Source organism: Engraulis encrasicolus, chromosome 19 (assembly GCF_034702125.1).
Source record: "Engraulis encrasicolus isolate BLACKSEA-1 chromosome 19, IST_EnEncr_1.0, whole genome shotgun sequence".
In the NCBI taxonomy this organism is placed as follows: Eukaryota; Metazoa; Chordata; class Actinopteri; order Clupeiformes; family Engraulidae; genus Engraulis; species Engraulis encrasicolus.
The window spans coordinates 34,837,329-34,864,081 of NC_085875.1; the positions used below are offsets into that span (position 1 = coordinate 34,837,329).

The following is a 26,753-nucleotide window of genomic DNA, read 5'->3' on the forward strand; positions in this document are numbered from 1 at the left end:
AGCCATCTGGGGGCCTATACGTCTCCATAAATGTCAATCACAGAATGGTGGGTGTGGCTTGTCAAGTCATTCACCCTGCATTCACATTGTTCACTACTATAAGTAAATTCTAATTTAAAAATTGAAATAAAAACTTACAGCAAATGACTGCACAACTCAATGCACACATGATATGACACTAATCATAAGGAATGTGTGTAAGGTCTTTATTTATAATTTTTATAATTATATATTTATAAATGTCCAGTATTTTCGACATCTACTATACAGTACATCAGGGCCGCTGACAGCTTTGGCTGGGCCCAGGACAGAGTCATCTGAAAGGGCCCCCTCACCCAATAAATACTGTAATGAGGACCCAATTCTGGGGCCCCTCTCTTCAAGGGCCTGGGACAACTGACCCCTTTGTCCCCCCTTGACAGCTTCCCTGCAGTACATTGAAACTGCATGGCTCTCAGGCAGGCATTCCCATGGTCATGAATCAAAGCATTACTGTAATTGTTGTATCTGGTCAGCCCTCAGCTTGGAGAATCACAGTAATTGGTTTTAAATCAGAAAAGTTTGGTAACTAGTTTTTTTTAAAAAAGGTTTCGGGGTCAAAGAATAGGCCTACATATCCAATGTTGTATCTAGAGAAGATGATCTTTCTATTAGGGGGTGAGATTACTGTGTCTCTAGCACCCTACTCCCCTTATCTCTCCCATACAGCTACTTCTACTTGTGGCACATGGGGTTATTTTGAGGACTTGTCTAACGCAGCTGCTGCTGTGTGTGTGTGCGTGTGTGTGTGTGGGCGTGTGTGTGTGTGTGTGTGTGTCCGTGTGTGTGTGTGTGTGTGTGTCCGTGTGTCCGTGTGTGTGTCTGTGTGTGTGTGTGTGTGTGTGTGTGTGTGTGTGTGTGTGTGTGTGTGTGTGTGTGTGTGTAGTGTGTGTGTGTGTGCGTGCGTGCTCCCTAGTAGCCCCCTCTCACTCCTTTCCACTCCTCTTCTCCTCTCCTCGCTGCCAGTATTGGTAAGTAGCACTTCAATATTCCCACTAGCTAGTAAACCACAATGTGTTTGTTGCAGCGTACAGTGAGTAGGTCTTGAAAAGGCACGTGAAATCTGTTTATTGGTTTGATTTAAAGCACCTCTGTTGTCTTGTCTGAGTAGTTTAGGTTAGCTAGTATGAGGACTGGTTGCCTCATGGGGGCTATGAGTGAGGTGTGCGAAGGGACAGTCACGGGGACAGCGGTCGGTCACCATTCCCCATGGTGCTTGGAAATCAGTTGTGTGGGGCGCTACAACCTCACAAAACAATGGCTACACAATTGTTTGACTGTTTGAGATGGTTGTCATTATATATTTACGCATTTCACAGTTTTGCCCTGTGTCCTTGATCTAGCTATGATACAATAGTGCTATCACTGAGCACTACTACCCGTGCTGTTGACCTCTCAAACTGCAATTTAGCAGTGACTGGTGGTGACATGTTTAAACAATCTAATTAATACATTATGCATACTGCTCTTGTGTTAATTGGGTAAAAGCTGTGGTAACAAATAGATAACTTGCCCATATTAAGCAGCTCCCAGAATAGCTGGCTGGCTGGCTGGCCTCAGAACAGGTGCCATGTGCCGTGCCTGTGAAGACGGTGGGGCGGCTGAGCAGGCCGGCTAAATTTAACCAGATAAACACACACTGTCAAATCATACCGCTGCCTGCACTGCATGGCAAGCCAGCCCAGAGCCACATGGAGCAAAGGTGTCGAGCAAACAGTAAACAACAAGCGCAATATGAGGAGGAGGACTGATTTGTGATCTGGGGTGCGTTTCTCAAAAGCATAGTTGTTAGCCCGTTAGCAACTTGGATAGTTGTCAATGGGAAATTGCATTGCAAACAAAAAAGTAGCAATTTTGGTTTCGAGAAATGCACCCCAGATTTGAATATAGGCTACACAGCTCTGCCAGAAACATGGGGGCGAAGGGGGTGGGGGTGGGGGGGAATCATGCTAGAGTAACTACAATCTGTTTCCTGTCATGCCATAACAAAAAAAATGTTGGCTGTTCACATACAGTAAATAACTGAGACCATTTCCTCTTTTTTTGGCCAAGTGCAGGAATTCAGGTGGTATTAAAGCACTCCTTTTCTTGGTATGAAAGTAAATAAAGTAAATGTTGCAAAAGCAGAGTGATAAATTTCATCACCATCTGGTTCGCATCATCCCACCTTTTGGTGGTGTGTGTCGGATGTGTGTCGGATGTGTTGAGGAGCTGAGGCAGCAAAGAAGCCTCATTTCACAGAGCTCCCTTTCACCACATCAACCGCATAGTTAAGCTTTAGGTGGGGGGTAATACACAAGGGAAGTTGAGTAACGGAACTGGATTAATTGCCCCAGTATACACAGATTCTCAATTTTTGTTTTCTCCTGGCTTTGCGACCATGGTTGCGAACAACTCAACCTCTGATTGTTGAAAACCGCTGTCGGTCAACAAATTAGCTCACGTGGTTGGCTGCCAGTGTCTTCTTGCTCCACAACACTGTGTTTATAGTTTATAACAAAAAAACACGTACTGTGTAAAGGGAAACTGATTAACGGATGAATCGCCCCAGTATTATAACAACAGAAAAAAGGCCATATTTCCATTTCATCATACACATGGGAGACATCCCTGGACCATTTTATTAACAGGTTCAGTCAATGTTGAACTAACCCAGATGTAATTATGCCCAAGATGCAATATGTCAGTATGCAACATTTTTCATATTACATGCTCAAAATTGAGAATAACTTGTGACCAAAACGTGCCCAAACAAAATATGGCAGAGACAATAAAACACTTTCTTAGACCCCTATATTATCCCCTCTTTCTCTCTCTCTCTCTCTCTCTCTCTCTCTCTCTCTCTCTCTCTCTCTCACTCACTCACTCACTCACTCACTCACTCACTCACTCACTCACTCACTCACTCACTCACTCACTCACTCACTCACTCACTCACTCACTCACTCACTCACTCACTCACTCACTCACTCACTCACTCACTCACTCACTCACTCACTCACTCACTCACTCACTCACTCACTCACTCACTCACTCACTCACTCACTCACACACTCACACACACACACACACACACACACACACACACACACACACACACACACACACACACACACACACACACACACACACACACACACACACACACACACACACTCTCACAAACACACACGGGTTGAGGGTTACAGTAAGTTTTCTTTGGTAAAGGGTTGTTTTGATGGAGTAAGGTAGGGTGGGTTGGGAGGTGGGGATTTTTGGTGGATGTGTGGTGGATGTGTGCTTGGTTCAATAAAGAGATTTTAAATGTGAAATCTCTCTCTCTCTCTCTCTCTCTCTCTCTCTCTCTCTCTCTCTCACTCTCTCACAAACACACACACCACAGGTCACCCACCTCCCCCAACTTCCTCTCAGTGACCTGCCCCTGGAAATATGGAACCGCGTCGCAAGGCCAAGAAGGGGGGGAACACCGCCACCACCAAAACCCCTGCTCCCGCTCCGGTGGTGGTGGAGCCCCCAGTGGTGGTGGAGCCCGCGGTGGACCTGACGGATGAGCTGGGTCAGCAGCTGGAGGACATCATCAGCACCTACCAGCTGGTGGAGAAGCCCACCGAGGAGGTGGACGAGGACGGCAAGAGCGGCGGAGGAGGAGAGTCGTCCCCACAGAAGGACGGAGGCGGTGGCCAAACTGCTAAAGACCAGAAGTCTGAGAAGAAGCTGCTCAAGAACCTCGGTGAGACCCTCGGTGTGATGTGATGTGATCAGAGTTGGATGGAGAGCAAACAGGGCCTGGTGACGCCCACTAAATAACGGGCCACTAATATCGCTCACCGGGAAATAGCTTGTATGCTGGCTTGATAACCAGTCCAGGCCTGGATTTGATCCCCATGAGGCGGTTCTAGACAGGGGCCAGGGTGGGCCAGTGCCCCTGTACATTTCCTCCTGGCCCCTGTTGTGGCCCCTGTGCTGAACAGCCAATGACTGTGACATGATATACATTTTTGCATATTACATATTCATAACATTACAAAATTATCTCTTGGCCCTGCCGTGGTCAACCGGTAGGGCACTCGTCTACCGTGCGGCTGACCAAGGTTCGATTCCCGGCCCGGGTCCTTTGCCGACCCCTCCCCATCTCTCTCCCCATTCACTTTCTGTCCACCTCTCACACTGACCTGTCCAAAAAGGAAAAAAAAAACTCTTTTGCCAATTTACAATTGTGCCCCCCTGAAAAAATAATGGCCCCACCTCGACTCCCCTGGTAATTTTGGTCTAGAGCCGCCCCTGGATGTGATCCCGTTATCTCCTCGTGTCATCTGCAGGTAAAGAGGCCATGCTGCTGATGCAGAGCCTGAACAAGCTGGGCACCCCGGAGCAGAAACTGGACGCGCTCATCAAGAAGCACGCCGAGCTGGTGAGGACACCTACTGCTCAATGTCTTCTCAATCAGATGTTTAGACATTGTGTTACCTTAACATATCCTTGTCCCATATTTAAATGCTGGAAAGTTGCAGTCGATGTATCTGTAATGTGTGTTTACTGATGTCTGTGATGATGATGTGTGGTGTGTCTGTAATGTATCTTACCTGTGTCAGTGACAGTGATGCGTAGCTGTAAACATGTGTCTACGTGTGTCTGTGATGGTGGCGTGTTCCCAGAGCCAGATTAAGATGGCCTGGGGCCCCTAGGCTACAGTAGGCTACTGTACAGTATGTTACTGCCCCACCTAGAAGGCAAATTTCGCCACAAAATTACACAATGTCATAATTACGAGCTAGGAATGTCTGTCAACCATGTAATGGTGAGGAATATTGACAGGATTTAAAACTGTACTCCACACGACAGATACATTTGAATATGAATATCGCTTCTTGTCACAATTCTGCAATTTTTTACTTTTGGCCAATCGGGGCCCTAGGCTGCAGCCATATCTAACCTGTGCGTTAATCCAGCCCACGAAAGTTGCAATATGTATTTACCGACGTCTCTGAAGATGATGTGTGTCTGTAATGTACTGTATCAAACTGTGTCTGCAGTAATGATGTGAATCTGTAATATGTGTCTACCTGTGACCTGTGACGTGGACCTACCTGTAATGTGTGTCTACCTGGATCAACCTGTAGGCCTATACGTGTCTGTAACGACAATGTGTATCTGCAATCTGTTGGTGTGTTCCATTATTCACCCTCTGTACTGTGTACCTTGTTTAAGTGCAGTGAAGTACACTCTCCACCCTCCATGATTCACGAGGCGAGTACATTCCGATTCCCGTTCTGTCTGATACACTTAGCGGAAATGACGGTTGGTCGCGTGTCATCAGAGTTTACCAACCGCCAATATGCAATTCATCACGGAAGGCACTGTTCGTTATGCTGACACTTTTTAAAGTTACCCCTGCCTCTAAAACACATGGCGATTGTCTTTGGATTCAAAACTATGCTGTTATCACGGAGATTCAGCCGTTTGACAGATCTGACACTCAACTACGTAACAAACATGGCGGCCGTTGAGTGCGAAAAGTGTACAGTAACTCCACACTTCAAAAAATGGCCGTTTTGGGGGCGTTATCCGGGTAATTTACACTTTACCGTCGCGATTAGAAATGGAACACCCTGCGTACCCAAACACAGTGCGGAAAGGGTGGAAAGTGCGAATATTGGAACACACCACGAGTATGTACCTGCGTGTGCCGTAGCTGGAGGAGCACCGCGGTGAGCAGAAGCAGTCTACGCAGTGATGGGCAACCTGGATTCAAAAGCTACAGTCCAGTGCCTCATATTCCAAATGACCTGGCTTTGCTTGTCCAATTCAACCAGGTGATTTCCTGGACAGGTAAAACCTGGTCATTTAGAACATGTAGCCCTGGGTTGTTGCTTCTGAATCCCGGTTGCCCATCAATGTGTATCTGCAATGTGTATTTACTGATGTCTGTGATGATGATGATGATGATGATGATGATGTGTGTCTGTAATGTATCTTACCTGTGTCAGTGACAGTGATGCGTATCAGTAATTTGTGTCTACGTGTGTCTGTGACAGTGGCGTGTGCCCAGGGCCGGATAAGGATAGCCGGGGCCCCTAGGCTACATGTGACTATGGGCCCTCCTGGAAGCCAAATTTCGTGTGTCTGTGTGTGTTTCGTGTGTCTGTGATGATGATGTGTGTCTAATGTATGTACAGTACCTGTGTCAGTGACAGTGATGTGTATCTGTAACATGTGTCTACCTGTGTCTGTGATGGTGGCGCGGTGTGCCGTATAGCTGGAGGAGCACCGCGGCGAGCAGAAGCAGCTGAAGGTGCTCCAGAAGAAGCTGATGCAGGTGATGAAGGAGAAGGACACGCTGCAGAGCGAGCACAGCCGCGCCGTCCTGGCACGCAGCAAGCTGGAGGGGCTGTGCCGAGAGCTGCAGAGACACAACAAGACGCTCAAGGTGGGTCCAGTCTTTTTTTTTTTTTTTAATTTGAAGATTTTTTTGTGTCTTTTTCGACTTTATTTGATAGGACAGTGTGAGAGGTGGACAGGAAGCGAATTGGGAGAGAGACAGGGAGGGGTCGGCAAAGGGCCCGGGAATCGAACCAGCCGCATGGCAGGCAAGTGCCCTACCGGTTGGCCACAGCACGGCCGGGTCCAGTCTTTTCTTAAAAAGATGTTTTGGGCTTTAAGCCTTTATTTTGGTGACAGGATAGTTTGAGGGTGTCAGGAAGTAAGTGGGGGATGGCCCAGCAAATGACCCGGGCCGGACCGGAACCCGGGTCACCGGTGCAGCAGACCAGCGCCCAGCTGATAGAGCCACAGCTGGTTCGGGTCTTTCCCGGCCCACTAATCAAACCCAGCAGAGAGCACAGCACCGTAAAACACACACAAGGCCCGCTGCAGCACAAATGGTGGGGCACTGCACTGTTGTGCCAGGGACCCGGGCCGGGTTCGATTCCCGACCTGGGTAGTTTCCCGGTCCTCCCCCATCTCTCTCTTCCACTTGCTTCCTCGCTTCCTGCTGTCCCACTCTTCACACACAAAATAATACAATGCATGTGTACTGCATTCTTCCTGCTGCTGTGCTCAAGTACTTGATGAATGAATGAATGAATGAATGAATGAATGAATGAATGAATGAATGAATGAATGAATGAATGAATGAATGAATGAATGAATGCCTATTGTCATTGTACAGGTAATGTACAACAAAATTTGTAAAGGTGATTAAAAAACATATACACAACAGGGTACCACAGGGGACAGCGTAAACATAAAACAATAGGCCTACTAAACCACAGAATAATAGTAATAATTTTAAAAAGCTTGCCATGTGCAAGTATGTGCCAGTGCCACATAAGAATCATATAGTCCATTCATAAATCATCTTATATCTGTTACTGTCATTTGTCGTCTTGCGTGCGTGCATGCGTGCAGGAGGAAACGTTGCAGAGGTGCAGGGAGGACGACATGAAACGCAAAGAGATCACCAGTCACTTCCAGAGCACGCTGAGCGACATCCAGGCCCAGATCGAGGAGCACAGCACGCGCAACACCAAGCTGTGCAAAGAGAACAGCGACCTGGCCGAGAAACTCAAGGGGCTCATTGCACAGTACGACCAGAGGGAGGCGGTAGGGAGCCATATACAACAACACCACAGAAGAAAACAAATATGTACTTGTATAGGCTACACACACGCTCAGGGCATGACATTGGCAGCAGTCAACCAGTAGGCCTACCCAGTAATAATTTCAGTCTCACTATAGCCACTGTGGCAGATGCGTATGACATTGCTGGGTAGCCTGGTTAAAGCTCAGTTTGTATTTGTTTGATTTCTTTTCATGTAGTAAACCATGTCAACAGCACTGATGTCTTTGCTTAAGTGGCCTACTTCAGCTGAGCAGACTAATCATAGTAATAAGTGATAACATAATGGTGGCTAGTGGCATGGCTGAATGGTTAGAGACTAGCCACAGTGATCAGTGAGGGGGACAAAAGTTAATGTCAAGTTCTGCAGATGCTTTTCATACATTTTATACACAGTTCACGTTTGGACACAGGCATCATCAGGCCTTTGAAGACCTACGGCCACATATTAGCTTAAGCCATTTCCTAAATCATCTGAGCCCAATTAGCCTAACTGATCTAATCACCTTCTGTTTGAAGTGTGTAGTTGGAACTCAAATATGGTGAAGCATTAAGTTAGACCTGCTATGTTGAAGCCTTGGTTGGCTGATTCTGAAAGTTATTATTGCAATTTGTAATTTGAATTAAACATTAAATTGAATTAAACATGGTTAATATTCATATTTTGGCCATAGGCTGTAAAAGCAATATCATAGGTGTAAAATTAGTTGATTTGCAAAATTGTGTTTCCTCCTTCGTCCAGAATTAAATCTCAATATCTCAGAAATATGTAGTCTACCTTAGCCTAGAAATCTAGACGCCCCTAGCGACCGCAAATTGAATTTGCTGTACGGGTCTAGCTCGCTAGGCTAAGTCTACCTATTACTAACCAAAACAAAAGAATGTCAGTTAGAGGTCTTCGGCATTCTTCAAGTAGTGCGAAGCTGCTCTTTGGTTAACATCACAGTTTGAAACAAACAGAGATGTGGACTTGGGAGTCGTGACTTGGACTTGAGTCAGACTTGAGCACACAAATGACTTGACTTGAGACTTGACTTGCCAATATTAAGAATGACTTGTGACTTGACTCGACTTGCAAACTATTGACTCGAGACTTGACTTGACTTGCCAGTTTTAGCTTGCAATGACTTGCAATAGTATGGCAAGTCTATATGTACTTATTTTTTTGCATTTGTATGTCAAGAAATTACATGAAAAAATGAAATATTAAATGAATTGCCCTTAAAAAACACCAGTAGGCCTACTATTTTTGTTTAGAACACAACTGACAATGCGGGACATGCAGAGCAGTGTGGAGAGGTAATGAATTTATGACCAAAAGTAATTGTCAATGTTGCCCATAGAATATAAGGTGACTTGTAAGTGACTTGGAAAAAAATGAGACTTGGACTTGGACTTGACTTGGCTTTGGTACGACTTGGACTTGGACTTGACTTGGTCAAATGTGTCTTAACTTGTGACTTGACTCGGACTTGACTGGAACGACTTGAGACTTACTTGTGACTTGCAAATTAGTGACTTGGTCCCATCTCTGGAAACAAGTATGAAGGATATCCAAGGAACCTTCTTATATTAAAATTGTTTGTAACCCCTAAATGCACGCCATTCCACCTGAGGCATGCTGTAATAGTCATTGAAAGGTTAATTACCATAGTACTCATCTACTATGACATAACACAGGGCCTTTAGTAATGCACTACGACTCAGTCATTGCCATTCTGGTGACAACAAATTTATAATGCCGTATTACTGTAATTAAGGCTGATTCATTAATTAACGCCGGCTAAATTTAAGTGAACTAGTGCATATTTTAACAAATTAAAATGCATATACCTGTTCCTCTCCTTCTACCAGAACCTGGAGAAGGTGTTCAAGCACAGAGACCTGCAGCAGAAGCTTCTGGAGACCAAGCTGGCACAGGCCAACCTGATGCTGAAGGAGGCCGAGGAGAGACACAAAGTGGAGAAGGAACATGTGAGTACAGTACTTTGCAATTAGTACAACTGGTACTTACTTGCACTGGTACCATACAGTTAGTATGATAACCTTGAAAATGTAGCCTACTTCATGTCAATTAAAATAGATCAATAGATTCAGTTGGGTAAAAGTATAGTTAGTTTATTTTATTTTTAACATACCGAATGTATAAAGATGATGTATTTAAAGTGGGTTATGTGACGACCCTGTCAGCCCCCTCCTGGTGCTAGCAAGTCAGTGCACGGGCAGGGCTGGTGCCAGGTGGGTTAATTGCAATCATTGGGTGCACCTGGGCGGTGCCTTGCTTAAAAGCTGGAGCTCTGCTCTAGCTCAGTAGGCACTCCTAGGCCGTGTGTGCGAACACACGGCTGGTCTCGCTCCTTACTCCTACTCTCTTCTGTCTGTCTCCCCCTTTTATTCTATGTGCCTCCAATCTCCACTCACTGACATGCATTGCATTCATTTACTCAGTCCATGCCATACTGCACCAACACTATTTTGATCATACCCTAGACATTTCGGACTTTGAACTTGTAAATAAAAGATTTCTATTTGACCTGTAAATCTTTGTGTGTCTCCATTTTTATGTTGCGGCTTATATCACGAGCCAGGTCGTAACAGTTATTAATAAAAAATGAAGTTGTTTTTTTTAAGTGTTGTTTGTGATGTGTACGTAGCTCCTGAAACAGACTGCGGAGGCCAAACTGACAGTGAAACTTCTGAGAGAAGCTGAAACTGACATGAAAGCTCAGGTATGACGTTACCATCTCTAGGACTGTCTCTGCTAAAGATTTGGTATTACATATTGTTTATTTCTTACCACTGCCTTTTTTTTTAAAACCGCCATCACTTTTTTTTCTTTTCAGCTGGCTGTGTACTCTGAGAAGTTTGAGGAGTTCCAAGGCTCTGTGTCCAAAAGCACTGGTGTTTATGCCAGCTTCAAGCAAGACATGGATAGGGTTCGTCTGATTGTACCATCAATAGACTCTAATATATGTAACCTATCAACACCACGAATAATAATCATAATAATAGTAATAACAACAACAACAACAACAACAACAACCACAACCACAACAACAACAGCACCAATAATAATAACAACAACAACAACAACAACAATAATAATAATAATAAATAATAATAATGCACATTCAAGAAGCATGTTCTGGCTTGCCAAAAACAAAACGAAAATCCATCGTCACGTTATTCAGCAAATACCAGGACACAGTCCACACACGTGTGTAATTCTCATTTGATTTGATTTCTAGATGTCGAAGAAGATGAGGAAGTTGGAGAAGGAGGCCAGTGGCTGGAAGTCTCGCTTCGACGGCTGCAACAAGGCCCTGGTGGACATGGTGGCAGAAGTAGGTTACCCAATCGAATCTCACGCACATCCAAAAGAGACTGGTTTCGGGTGCAGGTCCAAAAATTCTAAGTCCATAGGCAATGAAAAAAAACGTACACTGATGAGCCCCCATTTAATCAATTTTACAGCCAGGGTGGCCCGAAACGGCACAAAATAAAAGGGATTAAATGGGAGCTCATCGTGTGCGGTTTTCTTCATTGCCTATGGGCAGAAGTAGGTTAATCATCTGCAATACTGAGATGTCAAAAGGTTTCATCACCTAGCCTACATTTGGAGGCGTCATCATCACTGATGACTCAATTTGTTTCAAATCAGCATCGCTATAGCAGCACACGCTTATGAAAAATTTAAGAGTGGGGTTATTTATAGCAAATGATTTGGTAACACTACTAGGAACATAGAGCAGGGGTAAAGTGAACCTTTACATCAACTCCATGTTAAACCGATATACTGATTAGGAAGATAAAGCATTTCACATTCATGGCAGTAATATTTGAGTTAGGAAAGGCTTACAGTATAGATGGGTTTTTTTTGTTTATCAACACGGTGTTGTGAGGAGGGTCAAGACACTGGCAACAATCAGAAGTTGAGTTTCCAACAATCAGAAGTTGAGTTGTGCGCAGCTAGTTTCGCGCAGTCAGGAGAAAACAAAAATGTTGAACCCATGTATAGTCCTGTCACCAAACACTGCCTAAGAGAGAAATGTCAACCCGGCGCTCAGGTGTATCACAAACAGTCAAAAAGTGGTGCTCTTGGAGGAGGGAAAACCACAATCAGAAAAACAGCAGGTCCCAGGCACACAGTGGTATATCACTGTGAAGAAGGGGGTATATTAAAAAGCCTTTATTAAATGTGGCCACTCATAATTGAAATTAAAGTGCCAACATGTTTCGACCACAAATGTGGTCTTCATCAACCCCAGGTGCCCCCAGGTGCCCTTTTACAGCTGAAAGCTGTTGCGTGCATATTATTCCATTTTTGCTTTTATTGTGAAGTTCTTTTTCTACTTCTTTTTTGTTGTGAATTAATGGTGTGGTTTACCTCTAAACTGTGTGAGTTAGTTTGTGCGTAGCCCCTTACCAGTCACCGTCCCGCCACTGGGATGTTGTACTAGTCACTGAAAAAAAAACGTAACTACCATAGTACTACACCACTATGACAGAGCACAGGGCCTTTAGTAATACATTACAACTTGGTCATTGCCATTCTGGTAACAGCTAATTTATAACAGGGGTAGTAGTGTCTTAACCCATTGATGCCTAAAGCACCTACAAAAAAACGCCTGCTGAATGCCCAAGCCCTTGTTCAGAAAATTGTCCTCAGCCTATAAAAACCTAAATATCTTTTCCTCTAATGCACATAACATAAGAAACACAAGACCCTCCTCTTGCATTAGAATGTGTTCATTCAGCTGTAACATACCCACATTTTATTGAAAACGCTAAAATCTCAAGAGCTTGAAAGCAGTATCTATCTCCAGGCACCAAAGGTCAAACAACTACTAGAGTCATCAGGCTAAAATGGGTTAAGGGGTTTAATGTGGTTTGTGGTGGATGTGCTGATTTGGTGATTTCATTTCTCTAAAACACGTCTTTGTATTGCTTTGCATCTCAGAAAGTGGTGCGAGATAAAGAAGTGGAACTCCTGTCCACAAAGAACCAGAGGCTTGAGCAGCTGTGCCGGGCTATGCAGGAGCAGAGGAAGCCCCTTGTAGCTGCTACTAGCGCGGCAGAGACGTCCACGGCAGCTCCTACAGAGGAGAAGTCAGAGGAAGTCACAGAGGAGAAGAAGGCTGTGGACGTGGTGGAGGAGATGCCCAAGGAGCATTCACCTGCAACACCTGCCCCAGCCCCCGCCTCTGCCCCAGCACCAGCCCCATCCACAGCCTCTGCCCCTGCTTCTGAACCAGCCTCTGCGTCTGAACCAGCCCCTGCTCCCGCCCCAGTCCCTACCTCTGCCCCAGCCCCAGCCTCTGAACCAGCCCCAGCCTCAGCCCCAGCACCCATACCTGTCCCTACCTCTGCCCCAGCCCCTGCTCCTGCTCCGGCTCCTGCTAAGGAGCCAAAAGCTGCCGTCGCTGCCGCCCTCGACTCCCCAAAGACCAAAGAGCTGTCCACCCTGAAGGCCCAGCAGGCTCGGCTGAAGGAGATTGCCACCAGCTTCACCATCTCCCACGTCGTACCTCATGAGGTCCTGATGGCGGCGGGCGAGTACGACGTCGAAGACGAGGAAGAGCGCGAGAACGGCGACGACAATAACGCTCCAGGGGCCAGTCAGAGCTCGACGATGGAAGAGCTGAGCGCGGAAGCACTGCGGGTCAACGGCTGCGGAGCAGAGACCCTGACATCCGAGGAGCAGGAGGAGAGGGAGAGGGAGCTCGCCAGCGTTGACTAAATTAGTCTCAGCTTTCTTTTTGTTTTGTTACTCTACTTCCCATCCCATGACAATAGTTTTACATTGATACTGCCTTTATTTATAACCATGAATTTGGAAATAAAGCTCAACTGTGTTTACAGACGTCGCACTTGCACTGTGGTTGTTTTACAGTAGAGCTATGTGAATATGGCAAATTAAAATTAAACTGAATACAGTGAATACACAAGGAAAGCATGCCCTATTCGAGTGTCACACCTACTAGAGAAGATTTTGAAAGAAAAATAAAGACACATGTGTGACCTTGGTGGAAGAAATTGTCGTTTCATGCATGCAACTGGCATGGCTGGATTAACACACAGGCTAGATATGGCTGCAGCCTAGGGGACCCCTGGCAGGTGAGGAAAAAAAACAATGGGCCCAATTGCAGAATTGTGACAAGATGAGTTTGAAATCTTGGAAATACTAAATCTTGGCTGAGATTTATGACGTTGAATTTGCATTCTGAGGGGGCCTACAGCAACCTGTAGCCTAGGGGCCCCATACCATCTTATTCCGGCCCTGGCGACTGCTTGCCTATCTCAATGGCTATAAATATCTTTGATGGGACTTTGATACAACGGCACACAAGCGCGCCGGCAACATGGCTGAAAAGACCAACGAACCCCATGTGTCACTCATAAACAGCTTGACGAAGTTTGTATTAACCGGGAGAAGCTTGTTAGAAATCGCGCAAGGAGAGGTTGAATCTGGTACGGTAGGACATAAAACATGTTATCCTGTTTTTTCAAAAATAATATGTTACTGTTGCGTTGCTAATGTCATAATAATAGTCGCATTTCAGCTCTACATAACTGCATAACCCACTATTGTACTCAAATAATGTGGAGTATTCATTCAGGTAGAAGCAAAAATACGCAGGAGTGGAGAGCTTATACCAAAATAGCTCCTCATAGTATTCCCGCAGGCCAACTTGCTGTCTTTTCTAACCGAGAGAAATGTCCTCCTGATTTATTCAGGAGCCTTGCAGGATTTCATTAGGAACAAAATCAGTATCGAGAGACCCAAATCACTTCTGGGTTTGATCGAGGCAGGTGCTGAATTATACAGAAGGTAATCAATTATTAATTACAATTAGGGGCAAATTAAATTAATTTCATCATCACAGCAACTCCCACTGAAGTCCCTTTTAAATGCCCTGCAGTTTATGTGTGAAGAAAAGGAAGGAAGCCGAAGCCCTTTGGAGCAGTAAATTCAGGTATGACTATTAGTTATTCCTAAAGACTTTCAATTATTTAAGAATGAGAACCTCACTGCATGTGTAGACCAGTAGCCTGCAATAACATGGCACGGATTGGTTGTAATAGTGTGACCTCTGCCTGTGATGTCTGATAAGAGGCCTACTGTAGGTGTAGACAGGAGCGGTTCTTGTCAGGTTGGTGCCCTAGAGCAGTGTTTCCCAACCAGGGGTACGTGTACCACTAGGGGTACGCGAGCACACTGCAGGGGGTACTTGGAAAAATGAAAAAATGTATGGAGCATAGTCACATTGGGATATAGAGCATGAGTGAGGGGGTACTCATGGTATAACAAAAAGGCTTAGGGGGTACGCAAGACAAAAAAGGTTGGGAAACACTGCCCTAGAGGCCTAGACGAGCACCCCCTTGTCTTTTGGTGCATTTGGAAATTGGCATCTGTAAACAGTGTTGTACATCTGATCTAGTAACTACAAACATTCAGTGCCCATGAATTATTAACGCATTATTAACTTATAACTTAACATTATTAACTTCACATTAGAATGAACTTCACACTCTACCGGTAATTCTGTGGTACTTTTGTGTGAGACTGTGGCATCGCCAAGACATTTGGTGCCACAATCTATTGATTCCCAACCAGAGATGCGTGTACCACTAGGAGGTATGCGAGCACACTGTAGGGGGTACACAGGAGAAACAATAATAACAAAACTATGGAGCACAGATACAGAGATATGTAATGAGTTAGGGGGTTTTGGAGGTACGCAAACCCAAAAAGGTTGGGAGACACATAAGCGATCACGTTGCCTGGCTATGCTTACTGCCAGCCCTTGGTGTAGAGTAGACTAAAAAGTGTACAGATAGCCCCTTAATGCACGGCGTACCTCCAGTGGCACGCTTTATTAGACATTGAAAAGGTAATTACCATAGTACTATACTATGAAATAACACAGGGCCTTTAGTAATGCACTATGACTTGGTCATTGCCATTCTGGTAACAGTACATTTATAACGCTGTGTCTTAACAGGTTAAGTGCAATATAGTGTAACTCCCTCTGTGTGCAGGTTATGACCCTAAGTAAAGGTCACAACAAAAGAGGGAGGCGAGAGGTTGGAAGTTAAGAGTAAAACAGATACAGTAGGCCTGTTTATTAACTAAAAATACAAAGAAACAAACTAACAAAGCACGCACAATCTGGTGGGTCAAAGCCAGTCGTCAGTAGTGTGTGCGTGTTGGCTGCTGTGAGATGCGCTGTGTGTAGTGTTGGGCTGCCAAATGAAAGTAAGAATGGCCTTTACATGGGCTCTAAATTTTTGTTTTCTCCTGGCTGCGTGAACCTAGCTGCGCACAACTCAACTTCTGATTGTTGGAAACCGCTGTCGGTCAAAAAATTAGCTCACGTGGTTGGCTGCCAGTGTCTTGCCCCTCCTCACAATTCCGTGTTCATAAACAGAAAAAAAACATCTATAGACTGGAGGAAGTGGTTGCCTTTGACCAGTGTCTTGCCCCTCCTCAAAACACTGTGTTTATAAACAAACAAACAAAAACCCATCTATAGACTGGAAGAAGCGGAGGCCTTTTGAAGGGCCTGAACCAGGTGCTGCCAATGATCGCCAGCTCTTTAAGTCATGCCGCCTGGAGATCTGGAGATTGGGTTAATTTTTAGACAAATCAAGTCAGCACAAGGCCCAGCATGCCATCACAGTGCACGTGCAGGCCTATAATCCTTTTCTATTCCAGGCATGCCGAGGTCCAGGAGGCAGTGGACAGCCTTTTACAGCTTGGCGTATGTTGACAACAACAACCATCCCCCCAAAAACTTTGAATATTCATTTTCATTACAAAACATAAAAATGGCTTACGAAACAACTCAATTGCTTTACCAACTTGCCCTCTGTAGACTGAATGGGATGCGTTCCTGGAAAGACTGGATCTTCGACTTCAGTTAAAGGATGACACTGGAGGCCAGACTATAAACATTAATGGGTCCCTGCCAGCAGACACAGCCTTCACAGATGCCCGTACAGGAGAGTGAGTTAATATGTACTGACTAAACTGCATAACCTGTTACAGTCAAAGCCTATTTGCATCTTGAACTAGCGGTTTTAATTATTGACCTGAACCGTTGTGTAAATCTGACAAATTTTGTAACATCATTACTTGTTTGATAATGCGTAAACACAGGGCCGCTGCTAAGGTTTTGGAGGCCTTAAAGGGACAGTTTGGTCAATTGCAACATGCAGTTGTAATGCTCACACTACCCTGGACTTGTCAGTGCCTGAGATTTTTTTTTCTTCTTCTTCAGGCGTTTCCGAGATCCTGGTCATTGTAATGGGGGCAGCTCTTTGTTTACATTTCAAAAAAACATTTTTATTTATTCCCAAAAACATCCAAAAGGTTATAAAACATCAGCAGACAACTAGCAAACAGCAGTACCTTTTGTGAAAATATTTGGAGTTGGCCTATGTTTCATTTTTTAAAAATGTAAACAAACGCTGCCCCCATTAGAATTGCTCATATCTCGGAAAGGGCTGAGCCGAAAAATGTGGCATCACCAGGTACTGACAAGTCAAGGGTAGCGTGAGCAATACAACTGCATGTTGAAATTGACCAAACTGTCCCTTTAAGCATAGCAGGTCAGGAGGCCCCCCTCATAACTAATAATAATAGCGAAATAGCTAATAGCAAATTGAATTAAATGAATTAACAGTAAAAGTAGTGGTAAATCATCTCATAGAAGAGCCGGGATGCCTTATTTTCTAAACTTAACTCACAGCTGTGGGCTATCCTTTAGCAGGTTTACCGCTTCCTGTAGGTCAACTTGGCCAGGTTTATCACTTAACCATGTTCATGTCATAACCCTATAGGGCAGTGAGTTTGGGGAAGTACTTTGGGAGAGGTACTAAAACCCTGCTGGTTGTAATACGCCAGTTCTCCTGTCTACTGTGTCGCCTACATCTGAAGGAGGTACAGGCGCATCAGGTAAACACACAACACACACACACACACACACACACACACACACACACACACACACACACACACACACACACACACACACACACACACACACACACACACACACACACACACACACACACACACACACACACTATATTTTGCATAGAGGCTTTTGCAGCTAAATTGTTTGTTTTCAGTATTATGCAAAACCAATTAACAATGTCACCATATCCAGCGTTCCTGGAAGGCGAGCATGAATGCAGAAATCACCACAAAATATAGTGCCTACAATTGTTATTTTATTTGTTTAAAGAACACATAGGCCTAAACATGACTGTACAGTTTTTAGAAATGAGAAATAGTTTCTTGTACGACATACATGTATATATTTTTTGTCATCAACAATAACTGCATGCATCCCCCTCAGTGTTTTCGTCTTCAAAGCTGGGTTACAATATGCAGACTCAGTATGTTTCTCTTGGTACTGTATATAGGGGGATTTGGATCAACTCTCAGTGCGAGTAGTGGTAGTATCATTTGGCTGCCAGGAGGGGGCGCATCACTGGCTTGAGGAGACCGGCTGCTCATATGACATGTTGCTGGACCCACAGAGGAAGGCAAGGCAAGATGTGCAGTCAAGTCTATTAGTTAGTACATAGTACAATGGCCGTACAGTTGGCCAATACATGCAAAAGGCACGTTACGTAAACACAAAGGCTAACATCTCATTCTTATTCACATTTACTTTAAATGTGTTTTTTTCTTCTTGTATTAGTTTGACCTTTATTTAACCAGGAAGGTCCAGTTGAAGTATAAAACCACTTCTAAGAAAAAGGGTCCTAGTTCCATACAAAGAGCAATATAAGTTCATAGGGGAATAACACGACATATACTGTATACTATGTGACATATGGGTGGTAAAAGTACAAAGCAGAATAATTGATTTTTATTTACATTTAGCCTACATTAAATATGTTTAAAGGGTCCTAAGTTTCCCAGTCCCATACAAAGAGCAGGGCACATAGGACCTGGGGAACAGGTACGCTCCCCTTCCAGGGAGTCCTGGCCAAGACAGCATATGTCTTTTCCTATACTGTATATCTACTCTTTTCAGGTGCATTTGGTTTTGGAGTATTATCACTGTCACACATGAATAACATATAACATACAGTATGTAATATGGCTGCTGAAACTACAAAGTTAAATGAGGCTTGTTTGTTTGTTTGTTTGTTTGTTTATCAGGTGTATGCTGCCTTTGGCTTTGGAGTGTCTCTTTTTAAAGTTTTGGGTTTTAACAACATTCTTCGGTACTCAGAGTTTATCCTGGACAACTATGAGTTCCCGAGGCCCTTGCCAGCCATTCAGGAGGATATGTTCCAGGTGGGTCTGTATTTGGTCTGTTGAGAGGCTTAGGAAGAGGTCAAGGGGGCGTTCGTTCAAAAAAGTTTGAGAACCACTGGTTCGCAGTCTCAGCATGTCTTAAATGGCGCACTTGTGCATTTCGGGCACTGTAAACTGTAAACTCGGGCACTTTTTCAGTGCGTACAGTGTAGGGCGCACAGACTGAAAATTCAGTGCACTATAAATACTTGGATGCTACGGTCAAAAATGCAGTGCGTTACACTGTGCACACTCAGCCGCCATGTTGTTTACGTAATGGAAGGAACATGACATGCGGTTCAGTGAAAGTGTTAGGTTTAAGCTACCAACATTTATCTCTAAAAACCTGTACAAAAGAGACACAGAGACTTTGAGTTAAATTTCAACACTTGCAAGGAGGGTGAATAGGAGACTGCTTTCAGATCACAATGTCCAACTCACTCTGAACGCAGCCTCCTTGATCCTTACGTTTTATTGAAGGAAAGCCCTAGTTACAATTTCGGTTTCAATTGGTCTAAGGGGAGGGGTAATTAGCTAAACCAGTTGAAACCAGTTTACACAGTAGCATATTTCTTAGCAGAATACCAGTTTACACAGTAGCATATTTCTTAGCAGAATATCTTGTTATTTAGTTGAAACAGACTGAATGTGACCTTGTCCTTTTCTCCTCGCCTAATCAGAGAGCGGAGTTGAAGAACATTCCTGCTCTCTCTCTCTCTCTCTCTCTCTCTCTCTGGCCTGCAGGCACAGAGGAAAAACAAATGACACATCCATAATATACGCACACACATATGCCAAGAGTTAGTCAAAGGGATAACTTATGTATAATTACTCCAACATTTCCCACCTGTTTATTCTCTTTGCACTATCTCGCAGTTGCCAAACATGATACCTCTGCATTAATCCACTCCATAACAAACAAAATTCATAAACCCATAATACATTCATAAGGGCATTATCCATAAACACACAAAAATACAGATTTTTAAATGGGTATAGCACAGTTAAAACTTTTATGGTGTCATTCTAATCACGTAAAGTTAGGAAGAAATAGAAATCATTCCTATGTTTCGAATATACACATAACTGAAGAAATGAAGTTTAAACACACATAAGCAATGTATGACAGGTGCAGGTACCATGTGGGCCGCTATGGGGGAAAAGTAGTACAGATTCTAAGGGCCTAAGCACTGAGAGGGGCCCTTAAGGGGGCCCAAAATTTGAAACTTTCATGGGGCCCAACATTTCTGGCAGCGCCCCTGGCAGGTACAGGTAATATTCACTTCACCATCCGTGTGTGTCAATTATCCTGGGATCCGTATCCACTCACAGAGTCCATGTCCATAGAAAATGTCCAGCACCTTTTTCGTCTCCAGTTTGTAAGGAAAAACACAGTCTCAAGCTTGCTTCCACCATTGGCTTTGGGAAGGTTAAACCTGTAAAGGTGAGGGCAACGCCTTGTTCACCCCAGCAGCACTGAGACGGACGGAATGTAAACATTCAATCCCTTTTTGATGACAGGTCCACCCCCACCCACAGCAACTGGGAGGGTCTGTCCACGCCAAGTCTCCCCAGATCGCCGTGCAAGAGATGTATCGTAACCCTCACGACAGTGGGCTCAGCACTTGGTTTGGACAGTCTTAACGTGCGTCTGACAGCACTTTGATGAACATCCAATCACTGGCCTTAGCCTTGATTTTGGCAGGACTTTTTCCTGTCGAGATGAACAAGAACAGAGAAAAGTACTCTACACATAGACATTTATCATAGTCAATGTATTAGCCAAATCAGCATTGTTGTAAATGAATGTTTCAGGTTAGGTTAGGGGTGAAGTTTCAGAACAAGGTTTCATTTAACATGTGCCCTATACACATATTTGTTTGATGCACTGATTAATCCTAAACTATCTCTCCTGTTTGAGATATGTGCCATCCACATGACTCAATAAAACTGAAGTAATTTCCCGAACAGACTTTTGAGCACAGTAATTGTCCACACAAAATACCTGTCTGCATCAAACTCTGAAAAAGAAAAAATCAAAAATGAATAAACCAAAAATGAAAATTCTGCCAAACATCTCCCCACACCCTCCATTTCATAGGTACATATATCAAGGCAGGCTTCTTCAAACATTTGCTTAAAGAAAGAAGCTCTCAGTCAACTCATCCACACACAGACAGTAGTGTGGAGGAGGTGCGCAGCTGTAACAGAGTAGAGAGCATTATAATAGAAAAGAAACATAAAAACGTTTTGTTAGTGGTGACAAAACAAAACCCAAGACAGACCGACCATTGTCTCATAATCTATACTCAAAATAAAATAGATAGCACTACATTCCGGGAGAACAACAATTATCAAGAGCACAGCAAAATTATGAAAAAGAAAATTACTTAATCCCAAAAGTATAACATGAAACCGACTCTGGTCATATCTGACTATTGTGGCTCACGTTTAGAGTACAGTCCATTACTGAATAGGCGATAAACGCAGACTGAAAAAATATGGTATTGACCACATGGTTACTGCATCCAATGTAGCCCTGAAAATACTCTATGCACAGATGGACATAATAGGCAGAGAAGCATAACATTAAGCATGCAGTACAAAATTACTTTAATCATAGTATTGGCTGGCTTCACATAGTAGTTAGGTCTGCATAAATCCCTCTGTAACAGAACTAAAACATATTGGCATGCAGTCCTCACTGTCCTTCTGTCATGAGGTCATGGTGATTTAGGGGCCTAGCCCAACTCCTGCCAATAATGTCAGTACTTTCAAAAATAGGGAGTGGAACACAAAGTATGGGAACACCTACCACCAAACACTACACACAATTAACAATCTGGCACCACAAAGCATCTTACTGCTCACATCGTTACAACAAATAAGATAGGGTGTTTTTTTTTTCTTTTTTCTTTTTTTTTTTTTTTTTTTTTTTTAAATTTCAAACAACTTGCAAGGAGGGTGAATAGGAGACTGCTTTCAGATCACAATGTCCAACTCACTCTGAAAACAGCCTCCTTGATCCTTACATGGTGCTTTCCCCCGTGCTGTTCACCCTGTACACCACTGACTTCAACTACAACACGAAGACCTGCCACATGCAAAAGTTCTCGGATGACACAGCCATTGTTGGATGCATCAAAGATGGGCAGGAGGGGGAGTACAGGGGACTGGTGGAGAACTTTGTCAAATGGTGCAGAACCAACCAGTTGCGGCTGAACACCACCAAAACCAAAGAAATGGTGATCGACTTCAGGCGAACCACCCCACCCCTGGTGCCTGTCTCCATTGAGGGGGAGACTGTGGAGACAGTCTCCACATACAAGTACCTGGGTGTTCACCTGGACTCTAAACTGGACTGGTCTGCTAACTCACACGCACTGTACAAGAAAGGACAGAGCAGACTCTACTTTCTGAGAAAGCTGAGATCTTTCAATGTGTGCAACAGACTCCTGCAGATGTTCTACCAGTCTGCCATGGCCAGTGTGCTCTCCTATGCTGTGGCATGCTGGGGTGGCAGCATTAGGAAGAGAGATGCTGGACGGCTTGACAGGCTGGTGAGGAAAGCAGGGTCTGTGGTAGGCACAGAACTGGACGCCCTCACAACCACAGCTGACAAGAGGACACTTAGCAGATTAGACTCTATCCTGGACAACTACAAGCACCCCCTGTACCCAGTCTTCGACAACCAGAGAAGCCTGTTCAGCCACAGACTGCGCGCCATCTCCTGCAAGACAGACAGGCTGCGAAAGTCCTTTGTACCCAGGGCCATCCAGCTATTCAACATTGCACAGAAGGACACACAAAGAGAGATCGTCATAGGGGACTGGACTGCATAACAGATCCCTCTCCTGCACACTTTATCTACCTGGACTCTTTACCCTATGACTCCTCTTTCATTGGAATGCACAGCTGTGTGTGTGTGTGTGTGTGTGTGTGTGTGTGTGTGTGTGTGTGTGTGTGTGTGTGTGTGTGTGTGTGTGTGTGTGTGTGTGTGTGTGTGTGTGTGTGTGTGTGTGTGTGTGTGACCCCTTGGACTACTGATACTCCTGGACACTTTGATGGTAACTTTGTCTTGGCCACCCAGCACAGGTGACACTATGTACACTTTATTTTTGGTGTGTGTGTGTGTGTGTGTGTGTGTGTGTGTGTGAGAGAGAGAGTGTGTGTGTAGTGACACAGGGGGCGACACCCACCCCCCATCCTCTTTCTAAGGAATACTATGGACATTGTACTAGGCAGAGAGACTATGGACACTCCTGGACACTTTATGAACACTTTGTCTTGGCTTCTATGTGCCACTTGGCTAAGGCACATGTTAACACTGTGGACTTTTACACTTTATATTTGGTGTGTGTGTGTGTGTGTGTGTGTGTGTGTGTGTGTGTGTGTGTGTGTGTGTGTGTGTGTGTGTTTGTGTGTGTGTGTGTGTGTGTGTGTGTTAGAGAGAGATGCCTTGGCAAAATGTATGCAACAGTAAGCTATATATGATTATTTTATGTGTAAATATGTGTATTATGTCTTGTGGGTAATGTCTTTATTTATGTGTGTATGCTACTTGGCACCTTAATTTCCCTCTGGGATCAATAAACGATACTCTACTCTACTCTACTCTACTCTACATTTTATTGAAGGAAAGCCCTAGTTACAATTTCGGTTTCAATTGGTCTAAGGGGAGGGGTAATTAGCTAAACCAGTTGAAACCAGTTTACACAGTAGCATATTTCTTAGCAGAATACCAGTTTACACAGTAGCATATTTCTTAGCAGAATATCTTGTTATTTAGTTGAAACAGACTGAATGTGACCTTGTCCTTTTCTCCTCGCCTAATCAGAGAGCGGAGTTGAAGAACATTCCTGCTCTCTCTCTCTCTCTCTCTCTCTCTCTCTGGCCTGCAGGCACAGAGGAACAACAATGACACATTCAGAATATACGCACACACATATGCCAAGAGTTAGTCAAAGGGATAACTTATGTATAATTACTCCAACAGAAAGAGTTTTGTCAAGTCTCTTATTTCTGTTTTATAGTTGATGAATCACCAATCTCTTCATGCTGGCCAAGTATGCTATTCTAAGTGAGATACAGTAGTTACCATTTGGGGTGAAGGAAATGTAAATACAGGCATGAGAAGCTGTGAAGTAGAGCTGGGCTATATACTGTTACAAAACCGTGATATCGATTTCACCTACACAAGGTTCTCTTTTTGATGAGAGACGTTTTTTTGTCGAACGAGAAATGAGCAGTTTTTGGCTGTCTTGGAAAAAAAGGCAAAAACAACTGCTTATAATCATTTATTAACCCTTTTTCCTTGAAAGGGAACTTAAAGTGTTGGGTAGGGAAATATAAACTATAAATTATATAAAAAGTGATAAAATAGAAATGGAGATTAATTCACATTTGTGATTTTATCTCATTTTTAAATTTAATTTCAGTTTTTTTCGTCCGAAAGATTAAGATTTGGGGGGAAATCGCCGCTTATCAAAAAACCGTGCAGAAAACCGTGATATCAATTTTCATCAAGAAAACCGTAATGCACATTTTTTCCAAAACCGCCCAGCCCAACTGTGTAGTATAAACAGTAGCCAACCAATATTTTGGCAAATGAATGATTTGCTAGTCTGTCACTTCCAGTAAGGGCACAACGTTAGTGATTCAAACTTTCTCTTGGCACTACGCAGACCTCAGTGCACTGTGTGTGCACTATGCATTCAATGCCAGTGCGCTAACTCAAGTGCACGATTTGAGACACAGCATCTGATTTTCTGTATAATCTCCCATTTTGAACTTCCAGACAGGCTTTGGTTCTTATTACATGTATGCATATATTTTTAAATACGGATTTTTTAAAAAAATCTATGTAGACCTACATATAAACACGACATGTGGATAAAAATAAAACTCCAACAGTTTTGAAATAAAAATCCATTTATGTGTAAACGAGAGGCCACAAACAGTGCGTTTTCAAAACTATCCCTATATGCATACGTACATGTAAACAGCTAGATTATTGCAATGTTCTGGCGTTGCTGTCATAATTTGAGGAGTTTATTTTACAACGTAGCAATGTTTCGTATTTTCTTTGTGATTTCTTTCAGCTGGGTGGGGATGTCTTGTTAGATGACGCCGGTAAGGTGCTCTACTCACATAGCTGCACCAGCCCCTTGGACAGGCCTGGGGTAGAACACATACTGCTTGCCATCAGATCAACAACTCACTCAGAAGCCACAAAAGGATGAAGTTTGAAAGCCTTCTGCAACCGTCTTCCTTCTTTATACAACTAAAAAACTGCTCTTATGCACTAAACCTTGCTCCTATGCGCTAAAATGCTTATATTGTTCACTCTGTATTTCCCCAAGTATTGTATGCCACTCAGTATGTCCTCATTTGTAAGTCACTTTGGATAAGTGCATAAACATGCTAAATGAAATGTAATGAAAGCCAAATAGAGTCTCTGTCAGGTGGAAATGTCATGATAGGCCTACTGTTTGTCCAAAGTTATTTTCTTTTAGTATGTTAAGAAAGACATTTGCTCACTAGAACATTGTGTTGTCAAAGGTGGTACATTTTTAATCAAAAACGGACATAAACACTGATCTACGGCATGGTGTTGTTGTCAGTATAAAAGAAAAAAATTCACCATATTCTTTGAGGCCCTTGTCTTCATACTTTCCTTTCACAACTTGGTGAGATCAGTCAACTGGTTGTCTAGGTCTATCAGTGCCCTTTCTCTGCTTACCAATTCAGAATGAATTCAGAAGAAACTGAGTGTGATCTATTAACTACATGGTCAGTGTTTCCCGCAGAATTTTTGTTAGTCAAGGTGGTGGGGCGTCAAAAGTATATTTTTTTGGTTAAGCAACTTTAGAAATTACATTCACAACGTGATTTTTTTTATCTTTTCAGGGGACCTAGTCAAGGTGGTAGGTGTGTCTGGTCAAGGTGGCCATCCTTAGCAATCACGTACTGGGGGAAACCCTGATGGTAGGCTATTGACTACGTCGGAGACGCACCAACAACCTGGAAAAAAAGAGTAGCTTACACACGTTGAAACATGGGATCCTCTATTGTGAGGGTAGGTTAGGACAAATAATACTGCAACTGGAAGAGAGGAGAATCATTCTTTTTCTTTTCCAAGAATTCTTGAGTGCCCTTTAGCACGTTCAGACAGACCTGACAACATCCCTTGGATGGTAAATTAGCTGCTTAAGTCTGAGACTCATGCTGTTCTGTTAATCATTGGCTTCCTTTACCTTCCCACGTGCAAAGTGTTTCCAAGTGCACACATGTTGGAATACATTTCAAAGAACTGAAAACTCTAGAGTCTAGGTTAATCTTTAGGATTCAGCATTTGCATCAGACAATACTACTGTACAACATTGACACCTCATACAGATGCATATGAATACTGTATATTCCATTTGCTCTGGATGAATGTGGAGCTCATCAAGTGTTTAGGGGTATTCTCTGGTATTCCATAACATTTTTTGTCATGTGACATGGCTGTTGTGTTTTATGTAGCATTTCATGTGTTTTTTTCTTTCATTCACAAAATGTCAAATAAAACATGACAGATGACTGATTTTGCGTTTGAACTTGTTAGGGAATGTCAGCAAACACCCCTAACTACTGAGATGCACACTTCGAAAATAAATGTTTAGGGTGATTTTAAGAACAGATATGGACATGCCTATAGACGACCATTCTAAAGCCAGTTAGAGACAAAATCCAAATTAGGCAAATAACAGAGACAACAGCAACCATTGAAAAAAC

At 43.6% G+C, this 26,753-nt stretch overlaps 2 protein-coding genes across 2 annotated transcripts; both read left to right on the forward strand.

The window, feature by feature from the left end:
- Window positions 1–907: 907 nt before the first annotated feature.
- txlnbb (taxilin beta b) lies at window positions 908–13,523 on the forward strand. The gene is made up of 10 exons (XM_063184212.1): window positions 908–1,010; window positions 3,422–3,769; window positions 4,359–4,450; window positions 6,296–6,466; window positions 7,447–7,641; window positions 9,512–9,631; window positions 10,312–10,386; window positions 10,501–10,593; window positions 10,906–11,001; window positions 12,618–13,523. Exons 2-10 carry the CDS (start codon window positions 3,469–3,471, stop codon window positions 13,395–13,397), a joined length of 1,923 nt encoding a protein of 640 aa, XP_063040282.1. The 5' UTR covers window positions 908–1,010; window positions 3,422–3,468; the 3' UTR covers window positions 13,398–13,523.
- A 484-nt stretch (window positions 13,524–14,007) lies between these two features.
- LOC134435322 (uncharacterized) lies at window positions 14,008–26,584 on the forward strand. Its single transcript, XM_063184213.1, has 9 exons — window positions 14,008–14,128; window positions 14,396–14,489; window positions 14,581–14,634; window positions 16,377–16,422; window positions 16,537–16,667; window positions 17,504–17,618; window positions 18,092–18,214; window positions 18,840–18,977; window positions 25,079–26,584. The coding sequence occupies exons 1-9, from the start codon at window positions 14,020–14,022 to the stop codon at window positions 25,217–25,219; spliced, it is 951 nt and encodes a 316-aa protein (XP_063040283.1). The 5' UTR covers window positions 14,008–14,019; the 3' UTR covers window positions 25,220–26,584.
- The last annotated feature ends 169 nt before the right edge of the window (window positions 26,585–26,753 follow it).

Coding starts and splice junctions, on each gene's coding strand:
- txlnbb (XM_063184212.1), top strand. CDS start 3,469: ATGGAACCGCGTCGCAAGGCCAAGAAGGGGGGGAACACCGCCACCACC. Junction 6,467..7,446: donor GACACAACAAGACGCTCAAG/GTGGGTCCAGTC, acceptor GCATGCGTGCAG/GAGGAAACGTTGCAGAGGTG. Junction 10,594..10,905: donor TCAAGCAAGACATGGATAGG/GTTCGTCTGATT, acceptor TTTGATTTCTAG/ATGTCGAAGAAGATGAGGAA.
- LOC134435322 (XM_063184213.1), top strand. CDS start 14,020: ATGGCTGAAAAGACCAACGAACCCCATGTGTCACTCATAAACAGCTTG. Junction 14,490..14,580: donor GGTGCTGAATTATACAGAAG/GTAATCAATTAT, acceptor AATGCCCTGCAG/TTTATGTGTGAAGAAAAGGA. Junction 17,619..18,091: donor AGGAGGTACAGGCGCATCAG/GTAAACACACAA, acceptor TACTGTATATAG/GGGGATTTGGATCAACTCTC.